This window comes from Meleagris gallopavo, chromosome 1 (assembly GCF_905368555.1).
Source record: "Meleagris gallopavo chromosome 1, MGAL_WU_HG_1.1, whole genome shotgun sequence".
NCBI classification, from domain to species: domain Eukaryota; kingdom Metazoa; phylum Chordata; class Aves; order Galliformes; family Phasianidae; genus Meleagris; species Meleagris gallopavo.
In genome coordinates this window covers 2,394,170-2,419,279 of record NC_139404.1, presented here as the reverse complement: position 1 = coordinate 2,419,279, position 25,110 = coordinate 2,394,170, and the positions used below count along the sequence as shown (strand labels likewise).

Below are 25,110 nucleotides of genomic sequence, written 5' to 3'. Positions count from 1 at the left end.
ACTGAAAACAGTGGTATTTATGACAAATAGTACCACTTAGTTTAATCCCCTTGTTTGACTGCTAAACCTGCAGATACCAGGAAACATCTGCCAACAGTGTTAGCTCCTACACTAAACAATGGTTTCCCAAGGGAAGAGATGGAAACCCTATTATTTAAGTAAATTGAAAGAGGACACCACAGAGCTTGTGAGAACAAACACACAGGGAACACTACTGCTTAACGTGTACAAGGGACTAATTGGATAATCTGACTGTTTCCTCTTATTTTTTTTTTTGCCTTCTGCAATTACTATAGTAGCAAGATTCCTACACTCACCTGTTTGGCATGATTGACACAATGCAGGTACTGGCTAGCCAGTGCAGAGCAGCTGAGGGTCTCCTGAGCATGTTGCTGGTAACACTGCAGAATTTTGCCCTGAAGATCAGCACAGACTGGTTGAGTCTCATAACGCCTGGGGAAAGAAGAAAGAAGATTTTGGTTTCCTTCTCAAAAACATTTCGGGAGAGATGCAACTTTAAATAACAGAAGTGAGGGAGAACACTTTAAAGTCACAAAAAGAAGGCTGCTTTTAGAGCTGTTTGGGTTATAATCTGGGTAACATCAGACCCAAATGGGAAAGTGAGCTGCTAGGACCACAAGTGTCATCCTGATCTAGTTCTTGGTTCTAGCTGGCAGAGAAAATCAACATCCAACTTCATATGAGGAAATGTTTCTTCATTTCCAGTGGTGACACACTGGAACAGGTTGCCCAAGGAGGTTGTGGATGCCCCTGGATCCCTGGAGGCATTCAGGGCCAGGCTGGATGTGGCTCTGGGCAGCCTGGTCTGGTGGCTGGTGACCCTGCACACAGCAGGGGGTTGAAACTCGGTGATCACTGTGGTCCTTTTAACCCCAGGCCATTCTACGATTCTGTGTTTTGAACTGAGGGTCATACTGAGCATGTCTGATTTCACTTACATAAAGAAAAATAGTCAGAGAAATGCAGGACTCATTAAGCGTCATTGCTGTATAGTCCTATGGCCATACAGTCTCGCCTCTTATTAAATATTGCTGCTGCAGAAGACGGAAAGGACCCATTGGGCTGACCTGCAGAATACAGAAAACCTGCTGCCATCAGCAAATTACACAATCTGCTTTTGCTGATCTGATGATAGCCTCTATTTTCGGCACATCCTCCTCCCCTTCTCTTCTACCCATCACCTCAATTGTAACCCTGCTGCCAGATGTGCAACTTATTTAGGAACTTTGTCTGTTTTCTTTACTGTGTGAATTAATTACTCTTGCCATCTTTTTGGCTGATGTAATACACAAAGGAATGGAAACTATTCTGCAAAACCAAATCTTTTTTGGACAAAAATCCTGTCATTTGTATTAATCTATATAATGTTATTCACACAGTGACACAGAATTGAAACAGAAATACAACTCCTATTTTAGAAGCAAGAGGTTGGCAGAACGATCAGAATTCCAATGTAATTTTAAGCTAATCAGATATTTAATTTACAGACAACTTTTAAGGTACTCAAAATCTAAAATAACAGAATGACCAAGGCTGGAAAAGACCTCCAAGACCATTTAGTCCAACCACCCACCTACCACCACCATTTCCCCACAAAACAATGTCCTTACTCACTGTTATACCTCTTTTACAGCAAAAAATAAAGAATTTCATTGGTAGGGAAAAAAAAACCAACAAAAAAAACAGACTTGAAACTTCACAGAAAAACAGCAGCTAAGGTTTGTATAACACTATTTGTTTTATGTGTGGCAACTGCATACTTAATACACTTCCCCATTTAACCTACCAGGAAAGCCTGACTGTTCCAACATCCATTGCAGCCCACATTATTTTTAGTTCAGTGAGGTCGTAAAAAGAACAGGACTTATCAGCAGCTGCATCCTCAGATGAATATTCTGTTCTTTCTTATTTTGCTGATTGGCTCGAGCAGATCTCTGCTTTAGTACAGTGAGAAAATGAAACGTGAAGCACAGTGTTGTTCCTTGAGGGAATTGACTTCTTGGCAACCACTCAAGATGTAGTACCAAAGAAGAAATGCAAAGTCTCCTTGATTTTACGATATATACCAATATAAAACAGCTCTCTCACTCCTTTCATTCATTACCGTGCATTTGTGAAATACCTAAAACAGAATTTAAACGCAGTCCCCGGAGCTTAAAACACTTTGTGATCTGGAAGTTCAAACTTCTGCAGGCTCTTGCGGATGAGGATTTCCCCCTAATCCCTCCCTCTAATGCTATCAGCAAGCATTTCAAAAGCGTGTCAGGCATCAAAATGTATGACCACAAAAAATGCTGTACACTGACTGACTTCAGCAGAGTCTATGGCTGTACTGGGGTGAAACAGAAATAAGAGAGGAAGCACTGTGTATGCTCTTTGTAGATGTGTGACTCAGTTCTTACCCTCTGTCGACTGATTTTTCCTAAGCCATGCCATCAGCGCCCACGTATAATTCCTTATTGGAATGCTCCAATGGATGCTTTACAATGCCCACAGTACCGGAGCACCATAAGACATGTTGATTTATTTTCATATCATCGTTTCCCATTGGTGATGTTTCCAACTGTGCCCTCAGCCCACTCCTGCAACGCAGTCCCAGTGCTGGTCAATGCAGCAAACAGCCACTTTCTTGAAGTCAACAAAGTCCATTTTCTTGGATTAATCTGTTCAAGGCAAGCACCAGCTCTGTATTGATCTGCTGTGCTTGTTACGCTTCCCTAATGCACTATTTGCACTTTTGGGAAAACACTAAATGAGATTACTATCTAACATTAGATGGCCATAAAGCATGCAGGGCAGGATCTCCCGTTCAGGAAAGCAGGCTGCAGTGCACATTATGGTAAAGCAAGCAAAAGATCTGTGATTGATTTCTGGTGGGTGATGGATGGCAGGACTCTCAGATGCATGGTCAGAAAGGGCCAACAGCAAGGAAACTCCTCAAAAGGGAAATGAAACATCTCCCTCACTGATAGCTTCTCCAATGCTCCTGTAAATAATGATAATTTTACAGAATTTAAGAGTCTGGCGGGGTTTGACTGAAGAAGAAACTTGTAAGAAAAGATAAGCAATACAAAACCAGTAGTTACGAGGAAACTGCAGGGAAAACGTAAAGATTTTTAAGACTTGAATGGATCAAGCAATGTGGTCTGGTTCCAGACCTGGCCCTATTGAAGCAGGAGATTCCTTCTCCGAACTCACCTCATGTCCTGAGGGGTATATTTTGGAATATACAGCAGGGAAGTTGTCCAAATTTTATTTATTTTTTATCATTTAGAAATTTCACAATTAAATTGAAGAAAACGATTGGAAAAATACATACTGTAGTGGTCAACGGGGACTGAAGGACACTCTGACAGAACTCCATCCTCATTCAATGCAACTCAGTAAGTACTTTCCAGAGTCAATACACGTGAAATTTAAAATACCTTTCTTCTCCAGAGTCAATATGAACAGCAGCCTGATCTGCGCCCTGCACCACACAGCATGCTTTTATTAACGTGTTTTTATTAAGTTTACAATTACTCGATCTGCTTTCGCCTTCCCAGCTGCTCCTCAAGCATCTCATCTGCCAGCAAAATATTTCTGTGTGCTCCGAGGCAGCCACGCGCCCACCTTTTCCATCAAGCTGATGCACCACAATCTCATAAAGGTAATGGGATGAAGACACAAAAGAAAATAAGAGAGAGCTTTAAAAAGAAATATTCTATGCTAAAGCACGAAGAGAAAATTTAATGAGAGTAACTTTGTGCTCATCTAGCCTCTCTCAAAGAGCATAGCTTATCGTATTCCCGGGGGCTCTGAGAAAAGGAGCCCCTTCATGGCATTCAAACAAAATGTCTACTGAAGAGGAAATGTGAAATCACCCTGGTAAGTTTTGTGATAAAACTGACATTCTGACTGAAGGAATCTGAATGGCTGATGAGTTTCCAACTGTGCAGGTATCTGGCATAATCCCACCAGATCAGGACTTCAGGCAATTGTCATAAAATATAGAAAAAAAAATAGCAACAAAAAAACAGCATGGATTATGAAAAAATTGTACCATTAGATGGCCAGAAGTATCCAGGGCTTAATTTGATTCCTCATTAAAATGCTGACACTCATCAGAAGCATCTGTTCTTTGTGTAACCCTTGGCATTCAGTGCTAGCCCTGTGCTGCTCAGTAAAATGACGCGCTGGGTCTGAGGTCAGGCAAAGCACAGCATAACCCAACAGTATGTGCAAACTCTTTCCCTACAAATCAGCATATGTGTGGCCAAATTACAACCTGGGGACAGTCTCCATGAGCATCCAGAGAAGTGCTAGCTTCAAAATCCAGCCTTGCAAAGGATTGTGTTACCTGGTAGACCCAATTTAGCAGCACAGGAGAGAGCTGAAGCAAATGTCCTGACCTGCTTTACTTGCTCCTGCTGCTGCTATCAGAGCCCATCAGTGCTGAGCAGCACACAAAGTAACAAAAAAAAATGTTTCTGTCCTCAAGTTGCTTACAGTGCACATAAAGAAGCAATGAACTGATGCATGGGAATGCACAATGGATGGAAGGTAGTATCATGGGTGGTTCAGAGAGATATCAAACAGCAAACTGGAAATAACAGTGAAGAACAATCATAGAAGCATAGAATCATAGAATCACAAGGTTGGAAAGGACCTATGAGGTCATCAAGTCCAACCGTCCTCCCATCACCATTACTACCACTAAACCACATCTTGTAGCTCCTCATCCAGACAGCTCCTGAACACCGCCAGGGTTGGCGTCTCCACCACCTCCCTGGGCAGGCCATTCCAGAGCCTGACCGCTCTCTGAGGGAAAAAGTTTTTCCTTATGTCTAATCTAAACCTCCTCTGGTACAACTTGTGGCCAACAAGAAGGGCTTTGATAGAGAAGACTCTACAACTCCATGGAAGGAGGCTGTGGTGAGGTGTAGGTTGGCCTCTTTTTCCTAGGTAGCAGTGGTAAGACAAGAGGTAATAGCCTTAAGCTGTGTCAGGGGAGGTTCAGGTTGGGTATGAGGAAAAATTTCTTCTCAGAAAGAGTGGTGAGGCACTGGAACAGGCTGTCCAGTGAGGTGGTAGAGTCATTGTCCCTGGAGGTGTTCAAGAAAAGGGTAAATATGGCACTGAGAGATGTGGTTTAGTGAGCATGGTGGGGATGACTTGACAGTTGGATGAGGTTTTCACAGAATCACAAAATGGCCAGGGTTGGAAGGGACCTCAAGGATCATGAGGCTCTAACCCCCCTGCCACATGCAGGGCTACCAACCTCCACATTTAATACTAAACCAAGCTGCCCAGGGCCCCATCCAGTCTGGTCTTGAACACCTCCAGGGGCAGGGCATCCACAACCTCTCTGGGCAGCCTGTTTCAGTACCTCTCCACCCTCTCTGTAAAGTATTTCCCCCTGACATCCAACCTAAATCTTCCCTCCTTCAACTTAAAACCATTTCCCCTCGTCCTGCAGTTATCTACCCTTTCCAAGAGTTGATTCCCCTCCTGTTTGTAGGCTCCCTTTAGGTATTGAAATGCTGCAATGAGGTCACCCAGCAGCCTTCTTTTCTCCAGGCTGAACAAGCCCAGCTCCCTCAGCCTGTCTTCAAAGGGAGGTGCTCCAGTCCCCTGATCATCTTCATGGCCCTCCTCTGGACCCTCTCCAACAGCTCTCTGTCTTTCTTGTTCTAGGGTCTCCAGACCTAGACACAGTACTGCAGACAGGGCCTTACAAGAGCAGAGTAGAGGGGGACAATCACCTCTCTGCTGGCCATCCCTCTTCTGATGGAAATGTTTTCCAACCTTAATGATTCTCTGCAAGCAAGAAGTGTGAAACAGCAGCCAGACAGTGGTATCTTCCAGCATGAGACAAAAGGTGGTGGTGAGGAGATCATCCTTTTCTAAGATTACCTCATCCCAAAAGAGTGAATTCCACAGACCCATTGCTCTGTGAATTCGCAGGACTTGTTGAACAGTATAGAAAACAGTTGCAAAACAGATAGCAGGGGAAAAAAAAAGCATGAAAGGACTGGTGGTAATGAAGGTCCTTTCTGCTGTACCATTATTTTTAGCTCTTCAATTAATTTACTCTTTATATTAAATAATTTTTCAAAACTGTCTTCACATGTTAAGTGGGTGATGACTTGCAAGTGCGTTATGAAACATGTAAAGCACAAACCAAATGGTTATGTTCTTCTAAAGATCATTTGGAAGGAATACCACAATCTGATTTCTGAGTATCTGTAACTGATGTTATGAAGCAGTCCATAATCAAACTGTGCCCACACAAAGCCCTCCAAATTACCATGTGGGAAGTGCTGCCAGCAAAAGTTCACGTACTTTGGAGTTGATTCTTGCTTTTATTTACTCTTGACTACATAGTGCGACTTTTCCAAAAGCTGCAAAGGAAAGAATTTTCCTAACAAATCTCTGATAAGTGGCGGAAGAGAACTACAGTTGTTCCTGCTCTATTACATTCAAAAAATGCCAAATGTGTATGGTGCCACTAAATAAATGACTTCTGCAGAAGTCTGAATACAACTTGAAGTTGGACTCTATGATCCTTTCCAACTTGGGATATTCTGTTTCTACAAACTTTGCCCCCAGAATATGTATTTTTGGTGCTATTAAGGATCAGCTTCAGTGTTAATGCTGCCCACGTTATTTTTAGACTCTTTGGCCTAAAAATTCCAGCACTGACAAAAGCTTCAGCAAATGTTTGCCATCCTCTCATTTATTTCATCTCTCTTAATAGCAAATATAAATCTGTTTTCAGCAGTCTGACCTCTGAAATTTAGGGATGGAGATGAGGAGGAAAGACACATTCCAGCAGGTTCTTATACATGCACCACTCGAAGACAGACAACTAATTATGTCTAGAGTGCACTAAGTTTAATACGTTGATGAAAACCTGGCTTAACAAAGAGGACTGGCAGACCTTTGACCTTTTTAGATGCTTTTTTTTTTGCCTGGTGAAAGTTAAGGAGGATAGATTTAGTTTGAATATCAGAGGGAAATTCTTTACCGTGAGAGTGGTGAGGTACTGGAACAGGCTGCCCAGAGAGGCTGTGGATTCCCCGTCCCTGGAGGTGTTCAAGGCCAGGTTGGATGGGGCCCTGGGCAGCCTGGTCTGGTATTAAATGTGGAGGTTGGTGGCCCTGCCTGCTGTAGGGGGGTTGGAACTTCATGATCCTTAAAATCCCTTCCAACCCAAGCCATTCTATGATTCTATGATTCCCACTCGGTAGGATAGGATAGCAGTTCAGCTTTTAACATAAGCACAGTGGAAACGGTTCCTTGTAATGCAACAATTTATTTCTTGCATACAGGGAGGAAAGAGCATTGCAGAGATTAACAGAGAGAATTTACGATCCCAAATCTGGCAAAGCACATAAATACAAGGCACAACTTCAAGAAGTGAGTAATTCCACATTTGCATGTGCAGAGTTATGCACAGTCTTACAGTCTTTGTTGGGCTGGGACTTCCAATAGGATTAAATCAGAATGGGGATCAGAAAAGATTTCCTGGTTGTGAATCCTAATTAGTCTGATGAACCAATTGCTAAGGTAAATTTTCAATATTTTAGGACATTACATTAAGTAGATTAGATCTCTCCAGCCTAGAAAAAGAATTGCAAGTGAACATGAGGCAGTTGTATGAAATCATCAGTGGCATAACAAACAATTATTCCAATGAAATTTTCCAGTGAAGTTGGCCAATGAAGTTTTCTAGCAGCAAGTTTACAACTAAAGAAACAACTCAAGCGTTTTCTGAACAACACATAATGAAAACCTGGAAGTCACTCCAAGAGGATACTGGGGTATCACAAGCACAGTTGGGTTCAGAAGCCAATTACAAGGTACTGTCCATCAAAGGATTAAGATCAAAAATACAATGTTTGGCTCAAGAATGTCACACTGCACTACTTTTTTGAAGGTTAAATGGCATCCCTGTGTAATTCCCCTATTTTTCCACTTTTCCTGAGATATCTACTCCTAGTGGCTGCCTGATAAGCTAGAAGGACCTCTGATCTGACCTGCTAGGGCTGTGCATGCTCTGAACACCTTCATCAAAGAAATGAGACTGCCATCCACCCTGACAGGCACCATTAGATGGAACACTTCTATTTAAATTGATATTCTTTGAATTTTATTATCCCAAATAACTCGTTAATAAAATTCACCTCCCGGAAGAAAGCATGCAAACAAAAAGCCTTAAAATACAAACACCACTCAGTACACCAGCAAATTATTATACAAATGTACCTTACACACAGCTGGTCTTTGCAGCTGCAAGGGGAACCACATGCTGGAATTACCCAAATTGGGATGCACATTTTTAACCCTGGAGCTTGAAGAACAGTTTTCACTGAATACTAGGATATAAGCTTTAAATGGTAAAGCAAACACCTACATGGATGACAGCAATGCAAATTTTAGGCTTCTAATTGGGCATACAAGCCTTTGAACTATAAAGATAATATAACAAATATAATCTTTAATAAAAAGCAGCTTGGAAAGGCTCAGTTTAATCTAGATGGAATACACCGTACTCATGTAATGTGAATACATGAGATAAATACAACAGAAAGAACTTCTTGATCTTGCACTGATCAAAACCAGCTTCTATTTTGGTAAATTAGGAAAGAATGATCATCTTGGATGCATGTAAGCCTGTCCAAGAACAAGGCAGAATGGGAAACAAACAAATCCAACTGTAAATCTGCTCAGTCTGATTTGAACACAACCCCATCCATCCACGCACACACAATCACTTTGTGATGACTGTGTTTCAAGCCTTGTTTTGAGTTTGCATGTAGTATCACTTGAGATTTGTTTCATTACTCCTCCTAAAAAGTTATTTAATGAAGACTGGCAACATCCCACTTGCTCAGCTGTTTGTGAGCAGAAAAGTCAAAGATCACCACGGCCAATGACACCAGGTGGTGCCATTTCTTAGTGTTATGAGTTTTGGGGTGTTTCCTGGCACTGTGCAAGTCCGAGGAGAGAATCTTCCAAAAGGAGCTACAGCAAGCAGCAGGGAATTACTGCTCTCCTCGGATCCAGCTTGAGCTCATCACAAAGCAGATTCAGTCTTTGGGAAATTTAATTGATGCTTTGGCTGACATTTCTGATAGATGCATGATGCCAGTGGTCTGCAGCCACTGCTGTTCCAGGGCTATGTGGGTGTATTGACTAGCATTACATACTATGTAAAAATACAACAAAACCTCTCAAATTTCTAAAGAAAAAGAACTTTAGTTTGAAATCTTTTTCTACACAAAAGTGGTGAAACAACACCATGATAAACTATCCATTAAAATGGATAAAATTATCATTTTAATTTTATTCATGTCCCCATGCTCAATTTTCCACAGTAATGTTACATCACAGTGTGTGTGAAAGCACATAGACACAAAGAGTAGAACACAGACAGATCTGAGTACAGACAAACCAACCAAATGAGCAGCATAAACCAAATACACAACTGTGGATTTATTATTGCTGTGTATTTCCCAAGGGCTATACAATTCACTTCAGGCTTTGTAAACTCATGAGTAACATCATCATCCCAAACTTGTGATAATAAAATCTTCACAGCACCTTACACTACTCCACTAAAAAACAGCTTTCCTCTTATATAGGTGGTATAAAGTGTGTTGTAATAAGGAGACACATTTCTTATCTATAGCAAAGGTCAACTGCTGCACTAAATATGAAACACCATAAGACACCAACTTGTGGCACGTTATTATCCAAATATTACTCTCTCGAGCAATATATGTTTAACTATTTTATTCAGCCATAAGAGGCCTGAAAGCCTGCTATTGACCACAAACATAAGACATTTTATGAGGAAAAGCAGTGTGCAGAAAAAGCAATCAACAGTTAAACACTTCAAGCATCACTGCTCCCGTGGGCGATGATTACTGGAGGGAACTGAAGGTTGCAATCTTAAAAGTTAAGAGAAAGTAAAATAAATGCCAATTTTTCATTTGGGCATGAAATTTTTCAACAAAAAGAAGGCTTGGATTCACTCTGATAAGCTACAAAGACTATGTGTGCTTTCCCAGGTCTTGCAACCAGGCTGTGGTGAGTCAATCTTTTTAGAAAATATCATCGGCTGTGCTGCAAAAATAATAATGTGTTAACAAACAAAGAGGAATAATCACCTTGCAAACATACTGCTAAGTGAGTACTGGACCTTGTTGTAATATATCTTAGGTTTAATGTGTTTGTCCAATGCTCTGTAGAAATAAAGGAAAATATAATGAACTCAATATCCTTTCTAGCATCCCAGTGGGGAAAATGCACCGTGAACAAACCATGAACTGCACTTTGAGCGAAGAGTTGTGAAGCACAGCATTCAAGCTTCATTCTGTTATTTTTCCTGCTATGGTTCCATGGGACTGTTTTAAGACATGATAGTACTGGAAAAGCAGTTCAACACCAGAAGGGTGGGGGGTTTGCCATTGCCATCTCAGATCTTACAAAGGTCTCCCTAATACATTCACTGTGCACTGACAGCATTAATTAGGCACTTAGTTACATGACCGAACTTTTATCTGATCCAAAGAAGTCATTTTAACCCTTTGTGTTTTATAATCTTATCGTGTATGATTTCTAAGACCCTGTTTTTCACCAAGGTCTCATATAGTTGGGAGGTGCAATGCTTTTGTGTTTTACAACATTGGTGTCATCTGCAAACTGGCTGAAGGTTCATTTGGTCATTGATGTCGTTGATGAAGATGTTAAAGAGCATCAGCTCCAGCACTGGCCTCTGAGGGACACCACCACGTGTCACTGATCTCCATCTGGACATTGAGCCATCGACCATCACTCTCTTGGTATGTTCTCACAACCAGCTCCTCATCCATTGAACAGTCCACCCAACAAATCCATATCTTTCCAATTGGGAGAGAAGGATGTTGTGGGGGACCACGTCAAAGGCCTTGCTGAAGTCCAGATAGATTACATCAGTGGCTCTTCCCTTTGTCTAGTAAGGCAGTTACGCCATCATAGAAGGGTATTAAGTTGGTTAGGCAGGACCTGCCCTTGGCTGAGCCACGCTGGTTATCCTGTATCACCTTCCTGTCTTCCATGTGCCTTAGCATAGCTTCCAGGAGCATCTGCTCCATGATCTTGGAGGTTGACAGGTCAGTAGCTCCCTGGGTCATCCTTTCTAGGATTTTCACTAGTTTTACTGCTAATTGCTACTAACTAAGAGATTCCACTTCCTCCTGTTCTGGCACACCTTCTTACAGAATGAAAGAGAAATAAAGTAATTCTCCTTGTAATTCTCTACAGCTTGAAACTGGTGATCTCTGCCATTATGCTGGGGGTCTGGGTTTGGATTTTAAAGGGTCTAAATATATCACAGTTTGAAATAACCCATTCTGGAGAATGGGTAATTTCCAGTAAAATACCTCACTGATGGAAACTGTAATAGAAGCAAATTTTTTTCTGAACATCTTTCGTCTTCCTCCCAATACCACCTCTGGAATGCACAAGTAGTTGAAACTGGAATCATCTCCTTCATTTTGTGGATTTAAGATGGCACAAAGTACAAAGGTCTTCTTTGGGGTAGTGCCTATCTGAAACAGTAGGATTTTATCATCCTTACACACTTGATGGGAAAGGTTGGTCCACATTAACATGGTGAGTGAAAACATCCTAGTAAAGGTAAATAGAGCTCAGAGAGACAATAATGAAGATAATTATACTTAGTTATTGTTTGGTCTACTTATGGCCCTATTTTATAATGCTACTGCCAGCAGAGCTGTTTTATGTGATGTCTGTTTCATGTAGCAACCTTTTCATAAATCAAAGGAAAAGCAATACGAGGCAGTTTCTCCTGCAGCCTGTTTGACAATAAAAGTTAACACTGAACCCCGGCTGTTATCAATCTTCATAAACATGTCCATGATATGGCAAGCCTGTTCCATATTACACTGACTTTGTTACTAATGCATGCAGAGGAGCAGCCCAGTGGCTCAATGTATCTCTTAAATGGCTGGAAACTGGGATCCGTGCTAAATGGCAAGGAAAGTTTTGAAGATGTAACTGTTTCTCTCAATTTCTTTAATATTAGATAAAATGATTGTCCTTTTCAGTGACCCAGAGTGTTTTACACCTGAGCACCTAACAGAAAGTTTGACAGAATCACACAAACTTATTTCAGCAGTATAGATGCCGTATTAAGGAGAGAAAGGGGTAGTGCATGATATAAGATGCATTTGGAAATTGCCTGAAAAACTCAGTTTACAATGCATACAGAACAAAAGGCTAATGGTGGAGTTTATCCATACTGCTAGTTACCAAAAAGAAGCAATAAAACTTTATTTGCCTAAACATAAGAGTTAGCAGGTACCTGAAGAGTGCTCCTGTTCGACGCAGAATTACATTATGTGGAGAGAAGGAGCAACAGGTCTCCAGGTTTCATAGAATCATAGAACCACAGAATGGTCTGGGTTGAAAAGGATCACAATGATCATCTCGTTTCAATCCCCCTGCTATGTGCAGGGCCACCAGCCACCAGATCAGGCTGCCCAGAGCCACATCCAGCCTGTCCTTGAATGCCTCCAGGGATGGAGCATCCACAGCCTCCTTGGGCAACCTGTTCCAGTGTGTCACCACCCTCTGTGTTTCAAAGAAAGTCAAATTGCCATAGTGCCATTACATAGATTTGCTCTATCGTCAATCAATTCTCTTTTAGAGCCACCAAAACTTCCTTTCTAGACTGCCCAGAAAAATATTTGTAATGCCTCTACCTAAAAGAACCAAATATTTAGTGGAAGGAGGGTCTGAGCTAGATTTGTTCAGCACTGAATTACCTGAAAAGAATTAAAATTCAACACTGATTGTGCAGACTACATATTCTTACTGAAAGGGTTCTAACAATTTTTTTTTGTTAAAGTACTGCATCTAGTCAAGGCAAGGGGAAAAGAACATATGTGATGGAACAAAAGGGGATGCATTTCACCAGCCCAGCAAGAGCAAAATTCATTAACCGTAAAGTGGTGTAGACAGAGAAGCAGTCTATTACACACAGATCTATAAAGGCTGTCTCGCAAAATCTTTCGATCCTGATCTTCTCGTGCTTCCAGTAATGCATATGGCACAGCATTTACTATGCAGTATTATCCAGCTTAACACACCCCTGACAAAGGGCTGTATCTTTATAGTATTCATAGCCACAGACATGGCACTCTGATATTCTCCTTAAAGATACACGTATTACCTTTATCTGTTTTGTTCAGTCCCATCCCCCAAGGCTTAAATGTGTGATCTTGGACCCTACTTTGATTTTATATTGCAGGAATATTAAGCGAGAGGCAGAGGACAGTGTGAGAGAGTGCATTTTTATGACAATTATGACTATTTTTTTAAAATATTGACAAGTTTTCCAATTCCAGTGATAGCTCCTCCACAGAGACGCACAGTACTTGAATTGGCAAAAGCTACCAATGCTTAACTGTTCCATAAGCATTAAGAGGGAAGAATGTCTCCTTTGTGCTTTTTCTTGTTCGTTAAGGCTGAGAGGGTGGTGTGCTTTTCAAGCTTCTAAATGTGCACATCTACATTAATATCAGGTCTTATCATTAGTATCAGGTCTTATCTATCCAAGTCTACATGTTTTAAATCCCCAAAATAAAACAAAAATATCTAGCCCTCTTCACAAATACCTGCAAAAGACTTTTGATTTCCTAAACAATGAAAGAAAGTGTGAACACGTGGTTAGCAGTTGTAGAAGCATCCCAAAAACTGGTTAGGATATTTAATGGCTGGAACTAGATGGTCTTTTAAGGTCCCTTCCAACTTGAGCCATTCTATGATTCTACAACCAATATATGTATTTTCTCATATGTTTCTCAGAACTCCTGCTTTAAGATGCAGTGATAAGCACTGAAAGAATCAAAAAGCATATTCAGAAAATAATTAAGAATTTTGCAATGAAAAATACTGAGGATAACAGAGCAAAACTGGAAGAAAATAGAGCCGAACATCAGTAAAAAAATGTCCTCTATAGAGTATACATTAAATAACAGAATGGTATTTCAAGGGAAATTCAAGGGAAATAAGTAAAACACGAATTTTCTGCTGGGAACATAGACTATCCTGTTGGATCTGAGTGCTTCCAATCAACAAGGCTCACTCTTGTGGCTAACATGGCTGTGTTCTGATCAATTAACCAACTTGCACAGTTGCATTTAAAGAGATATCAATTGTGAAAACTTGCTGAAAAATTTAAGCTAAGAAGAATACAATTGTATTTTGAGATTGTACTTTGTGGGGGAAAATATTTGAATTCACATAAAAAGCCTATATTCACAAAAAGTCACTAATGTCTAAAATTCGGTTATCTGAATGTAAAATTTCCTCTGAACGAAGAAAGAAAAGTGCTAAAATATTTATTTGGAGAGGTGATAAAGTAATAATGCTCATGAGGATATAACTGACGCTGCTTTCCTCTTCAAGGCTACTAAAAAACGCACATGTTGGTGCTGTGGTCAACTCCTAGAAAGGGCTTAATAACCAACATCAGGGTCTGCAGTGATAGAACAAGAGGAAATGGTTTCAAGCTCCAAGAGGGTAGGTTAAATATAAGGAAAAAATCGTTTACAGTGAGGCATTGGCACAGGTTGCCCAGAGATGTGGTAGATGCTCCATCCCTGGAGACTCTGCAGGTGAGGCTGGATCAGGCTCTGGGCAACCTGATGAAGCTGTGTCCCTGTGCATTGCAGAGGAATTGGACTGGATAGCCATCAGAGGTCCCTCCCAGTTCTAAGGATTCTATGATTCTGTGATTATATTTTTCAAAAACAAAATTATTTTACGCTACTAGCAGGATCAACAAAGACAAAATGCCACTACTTGATGCTAGTTATAGATGGAAAAGTTTGGGGACTTCTGACCTCTTACCTGTAAATGAGGCCCTGACCAATGAGGTCAACAAAAAAAGATATACTGTGTTATAAAGAACAGCTTATAAAGTTTGTGTGAAAAATGACAATTGCTGACCTTTTAATTCTAGACTCAGCTTTGGCTCATGTTACCTTTCTGATCTCAGTTCAGTCCCCTAACCTTAAGGATAACTGGAAGCACTTAGGTCACATATACGCAGCTCCTTTCATTATTTTTATTATAGTAGCACCTAAATGGATTGATGAAGGAAAAATTGACATTAGGAAGCAATTTGCTAGGCATTCTAGTTCATAAAAGAGCATCAATACTACACTGAGATATAAAGGCTTCTCTGTGATGCAGTATCCATGCAGTAAACCTGCTGTCAACTGCCTGCTGCACCGTTTTCTTCTCTTGCACAACAAATTAAATTGAGTACAACCTGGCAAACTTGTATTTAATTGTTTGAGCCTATCAGCAGCACAGAACAGCAGCAAAGAGACGAACTTCCTCCTCCATCCAAACAGAAAGGTGACACCCGTGACACAGCAATCCAGTGCTGCCCTTCCAGCTGCCAACAGCTGCAGCATCCCCTGCTCCAGGTGCTGACAGCTGCAGCTCTGCACAGAATGTACTGTGGCACAGACACAGGAGGACCAGCTTCTTGAATGCTCCAGGTCCAACTGTCACCTTTTGCTGAAGCCCTGACTGCTCGCTAAGGTCAAAATCTTCATGGCTCTTTCCATATGCTGTGAGATTCATTGAGATTTGGACTGCCCTAAGCAAACAGGAAGACAAAGAGCAATAATGGAAGGTACAATGCAATTAAAAGTGTACCTCTGCTCAGAGAAAGAGCTATTAAAGCATTCCTGTTCTCCACATGCACAGTGTCAACTTCCCATACAGGAAACATAAATAACACATTTCTGCCATTTAGCTTTCCATAATTGCAGAGTAAGGTGAGTGAAAGATACTTGCTCGACGCCAACGAAACTGTCCAATTTTCAAGTCCAGGTAATAATTTTTACTATAGGCAATTAAAGAGGGAAGTTTTACTTTTGAACTTAACTGCATGTGAACTTGAAGCCAACAGGACAGTTAAACTACATCGTAAGATGCCTTAATTCTATTTTTACAAATATGATTTTCTGAGTATAACCACACTCTGCCACAAAGCATATGATTTGATATTATTTTCTAAAATGTTTAATGTATACTTTGGCTTGACAATTTTGATTTCACTTAGATGGAATCTAAACAGAATGAATGTAGTCTATTTTTTCTCTGTTGCCCAACAGTATGGGAAGGGAGGGGGGAAAAAAAAAAGGGGGAAGAAGTGGTTAATTACAAGTAGCAACAAATGAGCGGTAATGGAGGTGTTGTGAATGTAAATCAGCATCGCCTGATGCAGCAACAGCAGCATCTGTACGTGCAGCTTACAATGTAATGAGATCGTGCTGATGTGCTGGCATCCTGCTTTGATCACTTCATCTTGTTCGAGAGCTCTGCTGGGAAAACAAAGGTCAGTGGCAGTGACCTGGCTTCCACACGCACAAATATTAGCGACCGACGGAGGGTTGCTTTCCATCTTTCCACTCCATGGTTTCGGAACGGCTGGTTACATAGCTGGGGGCCTTGGCTGAGCAGGTAGCACATGCTCCTGCAATATGAAGTGTCGTGTTGGAGCATGTAGAGGTAATTGGCAATTCATTCTTCACCCTCTAAGCGGAAACAGGTGTATGAGTCTTAAAAAAAAAAGTCGTACCATCAACTCTGCAAATCCTGCTCCCTTCCAGAAAGAGAGGCTTGCTGCTGTGTGCTCAGAAGTGGGGGCTGCGAGATTTGTAGGCTTCGGTTCTGCAGATGGCTTAGACTCATAAAAACGTCCTTAAAAAGGTACTGGCAAATCTCAGCAACACGAGATTATAAAACAGAGAACAAATTAATAACAAAGGGAAGAGACTGTGGATTTTAACCTTCCCCGGTTTTTAATACCCTAAGTGGGAAATCATTTATTTGTGTGCACACAAAATCCCAACAAAGGATGCTTAGCGTATTAAAACAAGAGGCTTTAGTCCTTGAAAGGGAGTGGGGAGCCAGATGTACCGCACGGAGCACAATGTGCCAACTGCGCCGCGAACCGTCAGCGTTCGCCGGCTCCGAACGGCTCAGGAAACTGCAGCCAGCAGCAAGAACTGCCCTTAATGAGTGCATCCATCAATTTTCAGGGGACTTGCTTGATTACCAGGACACAGAAGTAGGGAGCGTGCCAATTTAGCTGTTGGCTACTGATGCATGAAGGAAGAGTTTCACTTGCTCGCTTTCATGAGAAGTCTATAAAATTACTTAACACGGCTGTGTAAGCAAATACAGAAAGCCCGTGGTTGCTGAAACACAGGCATGTGCATTCTCCTTCTAACATACCAACCTGATGCACCTGAAGAGGAAAAGGGCATTTGGACAAACAGGCATAGTTTGCCCACATCTGTTAGAAAGCTTATCCTACTATAACTGCTTTACCAAAAACTTTTGTTATTTTAAGTACTAATTCATATCCAATAAAATTCCTAGTTATAGAATCATAGAACCATACTATGGACTGGATTGAAAAGGACCACAATGATAATCTAGTTTCAACTCCCTGCTATGTGCAGGGTCGCCAACCACCAGACCAGGCTGCCCAAAGCCACATCCAGCCTGGCCTTGAATGCCTCCAGGGATCATCTACAGGGGCATCTACAACCTCCTTGGGCAACCTGTTCCAGTGTGTCACCACTCTCTAGGTGAAAAACTTCCTCCTAATATCTAACCTAAACGTCCCCTGCCTCAGTTTAAATCCATTCCCCTTTGTCCTATCACTCTTCACCCTCGCAAACAGCCATTCCCCCTCCTGTTCATATGCTCCCTTCAAGTACTGGAAGGCCATGATGAGGTCTCCCCAGTGTCTTCTCTTCTCCAAAGATTTTGTGCTTTCCCGAATTTAATGTTATGATTGCTTTCTCTATTACAGACCGTAAAGCATCTAACTGTGTGAAAAATTTGTGATGGGATGAGGAGAGCTTTAATGAATGTAGCCAGGATTTCCAAAAGGGAGACCGGGGAAAAAAGGATTAGGGCAAACACGGAAAGAATTGGCTTGAGCCTCTTAGCTAATGCCCTACCTACATTTTCAATAATGGATTAAAAAAAAAAAAAAAGTTAATATAACTCTCAAAAATGCACTCAATGCTTCAGAACTATCTGCAGCACAAATAAGCACATTTAAAGTTGACACTGCAGTTCAAACATTGCAATGAAAACAAGCACCCATGCAAACAGACTCATGGTTCTGAGCTCACCACAGAAACACACAGACATTATGCCAGAATCCTCTGCTCCCACCTTGCTCAGGATGAATCTGCATCCATCTAAAAAGCACGCAATTAATATTTCATCCAGCTCTGTCGAGCACTCTCATTCCTAATGGGCTCTATCGATCAAAGGGAGAAAGTTAAATATCTGTGTTGCTGCAGGGAAAACTAAAGTTGTCATTCATGAACCGATCATTTCGTAGGTAAATGTACTGGATAAAGGGTTTATAGAATTTGATATTCTAAAGCTGTTCAAATGAAATTCTCTTATGTATGTCCATGGGTTGGATGAAAGCTGAGAAAATGATAACTACTGACCAAAGTCCTTCCACCAAGCCACTGAAGGAACAGGCAAATCTATCCAAAGGCAGAAATTCATGACTCATGGAGTTGCAATTATAATATTATATAATTATCGTAGAATGGCTTGGGTTGGAAGATACCTCAAAGATCATTTAGTTCTAACCCCCTTGTCATGGACAGGATTGCCAACCACTATATTAGGCACCAGACCAGGCTGCCTGGGGCTCCATCCAACCTGGTCTTGAATGCCTACAGGGATGAGGTATCCACAACCTCTCCAGGCAGCCTGTGCCAGCACCTCATCACCCCCTCTGAGAAGAATTTCCTCCTGACATCTACTCTAAGTCTCCTGTCTTTTAGTTTAAAACCGTTCCTCCTTGTCCTATTACTATCAACTCATGCTAAAGAATCGTTTCTACCCTTCAAGGGAGCCTTGAGACAAGTCCATTAGGCCTGAGTTCTGGCTGAAAGGGGTGAGCCAAGAAATTTGGTTTTACTCCTTTTGAATTCAAAAGGAACAGTATTTGGGATGTACTAAATAAGTAACAGAGACAGAAAAGATTTGTAGTCTCTTTATCAACTTCTCTTCCCACCTTAAGCAGCTCTACGTGTTCTGAATTCAGACTGCCACAAAACCAGGAGGGGTGACAGCATCACATCCACTCCACAAAAAACCATTTACACTTCTCTTATTAAGTGCAGTGCTGTGCAATGCTATCAGCCAACAGCACTGCTTAAATCTATTTAAGCAACTCACTTCTGTGTCACCCTCTGTATGGTGTGAACACAACTGCTTGTGCAGCTACAGCAAAGCAGCCTTGGGGCACCGAGGCTCCCAAAAAGCAGACGAAGCAGTGGAGCAGAAAGAAGGAATTCTCTGCCACTAAAAAAAGCTGAGTTAATGCTATTTAACACTCTTAGGATAACTTACACACATACTAGCCCTGTGCTATTCTGCAGGATGTTTTGGGTAACTCAGGACCATCGTCCCCAGCTGTGACTCATGGCATTGTTTCCAAAACAGTGCTTTGCTGAGCTGTGCTTCTCTCACTGACTTGCTGAAGAAGATATGAGTAAGGCTGGTTGTGTTGGTTTTTTTTTTGGCTTGTTCTTGTTTCTTCAGCATGAGAAGAAGACACTGCAACTGCTAATGTGACAAGGATGATCATATTATATTACATATAAATATTGAAATCAATTAGCAGTTACACATAAACATACACAAAAATAAGACAATTCTGTTGCCACTTCTTTTACGTAGTAAGGAAAAAGAATTTAAGAACGTGGTCAGCAACAGTATCACTACCAACACTAAAACAACTGTTCGTAACAAAGCACTCCAACGCATGCTATGCTTGTGAGGGAAGAAATGAATTCAGGATGTCTCTATTCAGAGTCCTGTCTTTGTGGTTGGACTTGATGATGTTGGTGACTTCATGATCTTTAAGGTCTTTTCCAACCTGAGCAATTCTATGGTTCTTTGGCTGAGCAAAGGAAGCTCAACTCGAAGGTAAAAGTGAAGGCTCTGTCCAAGGATTTCTACATAGAGTTCTATTTTTTATTAATGGGAAAGCATTATGTAGTATTTCGTAAATAATTTATAATCTGTACTTATAATCTTAGTTTTTAAAAGCAACAAATTCTAATTAAGGTAGCAGAAAAAGCTGTTTCTCAACATCAGATCTGCACAAGCAGAGGGAACAGCACCAACTATTTACATGGGTATCTAGGATGGATTTCTATGTTACAGCGATGTGAGCATCACATGATAGTTACCGAAGACATTTGCATTAAGGAACCATCAATATTACTAATTTACAGATCGCACAGAAGACTACATGAAAAATCACCATATGTGCCCTGAAATGACCTGACATTCTCTGCTTTCAGTCCAAAGGTATCATTACAAACCTTATCTTCTCTCTGAACTGCTCTATTTTTATTTCTAGTGTCCGTCACTGCTTTGTGAGACTGTGTCACTGTTCCTCATTTAACATGGCTTCATCACAAACCTCCTCAGCTACGGTTTCTATTGTGAATTTTAGCTAAAACACAACTAAAAGGAGTACTTTGTGTCATTACATATGACCACACAACATGACAGTGCTTTATTTTTTTTATCTTCAACAACCATTAGCAAACCAAGCTTCAAGACACAGAAGCCAGTAAATAAAGGAAGGCATGATATTGAAGTTTTGCCTAACACTCCTCATTGAATCATACAATGGCCTGGGTTGAAAAAGAGCACAACAATCATCTAGTTCCAACTCCCTGCTATGTGCAGGGTCACCAACCACCAGACCAGGCTGCCCAGAGCCACATCCAGCCTGGCCTTGAATGCCTCCAGGGATCCAGGGGCATCCACAGCCTCCTTGGGCAACCTGTTCCAGTGCGTCACCACCCTTTGAGATCCCCATGTCCCAAATCCTTCCTCACAGTGAACTATATTCAAGACCACTATAGCCATCTGGCTGGCCATAAGGCCTCACGTCCATGATAGATCAAATTATGAAAGCAACATAAACGAGCCAGAACCATCAGAAATAGAATGATTTGCTTTGTAAAACTGCTTTGAAAGAATTCTTAAAAGACTGCACCCGTTTGAAGCACCCTGAGCAAATCCCAAACTTTGCTGTGTATTACCAAACAAACTTCTACAGTTCCCTGGAGATATTTCTTCTAATGGCAGGGTTCATCATCAGATGTCTCACAGTGAGGGAATAAAACCATCAAAACTTGAAATTTAGGATAATTGCTTGTGATGCAAAGAATTCTCTGTTTGCAGGGGATAATTTCATCTAACAGCCTACCTTTGTAAACATATCTAAACACTGCACTGCAAAGCACAAAATCCAGTTTTGGCTGTGTTGCAGAGACAGGAATGTAGAAGTGATGCTGAAGTGACACCAGGACAAAGTTCCCTCATGCTACTCTGTTTCCATTAGGGAGAATATAAACAGGAGGGGGAACAACTGTTTACAGGGGTGGATAGGACAAGGGGGAATGGTTTTAAACTAAGACAGGGGAGGTTTAGGTTAGATATCAGGAAGAAGTTTTTCACCCACAGGGTGGTGACGCACTGGAACAGGTTGCCCAAGGAGGTTGTGGATGCCCCTGGATCCCTGGAGGCATTCAAGGCCAGGCTGGATGTGGCTCTGGGCAGCCTGGTCTGGTGGTTGGCGACCCTGCACGTAGCAGGGGGGTTGAAACTGGATGATCATTGTGGTCCTTTCCAACCCAGGCCATTCTACGACTCATTTCAGGGACATAGCCTGGTGGGCATTGTGAAGATGGGTTGACTGTCAGAGTAGATGGTCCAACCTTTTCCAACCTTAGAGATTCTATGAATCTGTGTGATTCATGCTTTGCTTTGCACAACCACCACCAGGGTAGTGCAAATCCAAACAAACAGCCAAGGAATGTGGTTTTGCCAAGGAACCTGCAGCCAGAAACAACTCCATGCTAGCTAAGAAAGAGCAGGATGGGAACGGCTAAATATTTTGAACAAGCATTAGTGCATAGCTATGAAGTATAATCTACCATAAGGAATCAAAAAACACAGGAAATAAAGGAGAAATATTTATTTTAGGCAGGATTTGTGCTCTCTGCTTACTCTTTTCCTAAATGAGTAATCAAGACGTTACTTGGCTCTAAACACATGGGCTCTAAACACATGGGGGAATAAAATGTCACCACTGCAGCTGCCAAATTTCCCGCTTCCAGCCCTTCAAATTAAGGAAAAAAAAAATGAATATGAATGTACAATTTGATTAGTGAAAAGTCCAAATCTTTGCCCAAAGCCTGGTTCTTCCTGTAACATCGCATTCTTTTCTTCTTGTGTAAACTTCTCATTATAACAGAGACATCTTCATAATATAATAATTCTGGTTATAATGTAACTGCGGGTAACATAACTCCTACATTAGAAAAGGCAGCATGCCCTAGTAATGTTGTTTTAATGTAATTTGTGTACTGCAGGAACTGGCTGGAGCTGGTCATTTAGAATTTGATCAATGTGAATTAGTGTCTTAAAGAGATGAACCATTTGATAATTCAGAATTTGATCAATGTGTATCAGGACCCCACGGAGATAAAACATTTATCATGAACATTTGAAATATCAGTCTAATCCAGGCAGTGCTGCAGAAGGTAATAAACAGGCATCAATAAAGTCTGCAGACAAAGTACAGAAGAGCTGTCACTTCTCGGATACAAAACTTATATGGGATATTTGGATATTCCCCTTCAATGGACTAAACTATCCCTGAAGACTGATGAAGCCACAGCTGACGTAATTTCAAGGACTAAATGGAGGAAGGAAAGGAAACTCCAGGAAATATTTAAGTAATTAACCACAACACTTTGCTATTGAAAGAGATACAGTTTAAATAGTTGTAGTAATACAAGTTATCTCAATAACAGCTAGTAACTCATTGCACTGCAGATGCTTAAAAAGGAGACTTTTATAATAATTCCACAATTAGATCTATTAGTCTCTCACTTAGAACCTGAAATCACACTGACACGCAGCACACTGGTTTATGCATTAACAAAATTTAGCAGTTCAACCTTATTTAATTCTCCTTTTACAGCCAATTAAACAAGCTCTTTAAACACCCCTGCCTGAAACTCTGTCCACAATCCTCACATGCAATTAAACTGAACATGAGAAGTGCCTGGCGACGCCGAAAGAGCATCATCTTTAGGTCTCACTAAATCATTCATAATTTATCCATCAAGCTACACACAAAAGGCAGTGCTAAAATTACGTCTGCTGAATTTAAACCTTCAGTAAAAAAGACATGCCATTTAAAAGGATTTTACACAAGCAAGAATTTAAAATGGCACAGTAACATAGAAATTTTATGCCTTCATCAAATCTACTCCAATTTATGTCCATATTTCAGATATCTTTTCTTTCTGATAACGTTTTCTTTTTGTATTTAATGCAATGGATCAAAATCAAATCCACTCATCTGAAAGCTCCAAATAATTTTCAAGAAAAATTGGCTTGAAGTGCAAAGGTAGCACTGCAGTTTCAGTACTGGGACTGCAGTGATGACTGGTCAAATAGTTGATACCCACTGTGTTCAAGAAATGCTTGGATGCTGTACTGAGGGCCATGGATTAGTGGGAAATATAGGTGATAGGTGGGGTGGATGGTTGGACTGGATGATCTTGGAGGACTTTCCCAACCTTGCTGATTCTATGATTCCGTAGTACCTCTAGTACCTAGAAAATGAAGAACTGACCAATCTGCTCAACTGATAGGAATCTCCAATTATCAAAGCCCTCTTTGTTAAATACTCTTTCCTTTATACAGATAGACTGAAGCATCCTTCAAAATGGCTTTCTTAAAATGTGTAGCTGTTGTTTGACACTGACTGGCCCCTTAGCCAGTTCTCTGTATGCAAAAAGAACCCAAAAGCATTTGATTTATTCAGGAAATTGATTATATACCAGGGAAAAATAAACAGATTTAAAAGTTTCCTACCTCTGGCCATAAAAACATAAAGCTATCAACTACCATTTCAAATAACAATAATGTCTCATTTTGAAATAGTACAAGGCAGATTAGGCAATAATTAAGATTTAAAAACATGAAAGTAACAGAACATAACAAGGGAAGGAAAAATACCCCCCCTGATGGGGTTCTTACACAGATGAAAATAATGACAATGAATGACAACATACCAGGCTTTCCATCTGTAACAGAGAGACCTCCAAATTATGTTAAAATCACATCAATGTCAATGGTCATCCTGTCCTCTTACTTAAGGGACATGCGAATTCAGTCCTCAGTTATATAAACTCTGCATCATTAACCAGCACAAAGATTTCACATACACACTTGAGAATATTAGCAACTCCTCATATTAAAATGATTTTATCTTTCAGTTAAGAAGTTTCCATCACTATCAGCAGCTCAAAAAAAACCTTTTCTCCACTTTCTCATCAAAGAGAGAAACAAAACAAAATCGAAAGCACAACAAAAACCCTCCAGAAACCTAAAAACAGGAACAAAATAATTCCCTTTGCACAGCATTTCTTGGTTACTGCTGAGACTATAAGGTTGTATGAAGTTCTCTTTGTATCCTCATTGAAATGATAAATGGAACCTTCTACCTAATGGATGAACTAGCAAAAAGGGAAGAGTCCAAGGCTAAGGGTCAGAGTCACTTTGATACATCAATTACTGCATCTTCATTTAACCATCCTCAGGACTAATAAAATTTATTTAATTTGACCTTCACTGGTAGGGGCAAAGTGAAGTTGCTAATTTAAATCCTTTCACGTCATGCAAGCACAGGATGAATACTATTGTAATGCAAAGTTGGAATTACATTTTTGTTGTCCCAGTAGAGAAAAAAATGTTAAAGAATATATTTTTAGGATACTTCACACATCTTATCAAATACAGATTAATTAGGACATTACTAACTGTGCATCTAATTTCTATGCAGCTTATGGTTACTATGCACTGGCCTCCAAATTCTTCAAAATTCTCTCATCTGAACAACCAGCATTTTTTCCAACATAGACTGAT

At 40.7% G+C, this 25,110-nt stretch overlaps 1 protein-coding gene and 1 pseudogene across 3 annotated transcripts in view; both read right to left on the bottom strand.

Annotated features, from left to right (window-relative positions):
• Nucleotides 1-25,110, bottom strand: part of CHCHD3 (coiled-coil-helix-coiled-coil-helix domain containing 3) — a 195,032-nt gene that overhangs the window by 6,548 nt on the left and 163,374 nt on the right. For both annotated transcript variants that reach the window (XM_085212975.1, XM_085213047.1), the window contains exon 7: nucleotides 318-453. In XM_085212975.1, the coding sequence (XP_085069101.1) occupies nucleotides 318-453 (136 nt within the window). The remainder of the gene's footprint in view (nucleotides 1-317; nucleotides 454-25,110) is intronic.
• Nucleotides 1-25,110, bottom strand: part of LOC146545178 (uncharacterized) — a 252,501-nt pseudogene that overhangs the window by 93,136 nt on the left and 134,255 nt on the right. The window lies entirely within an intron of this gene.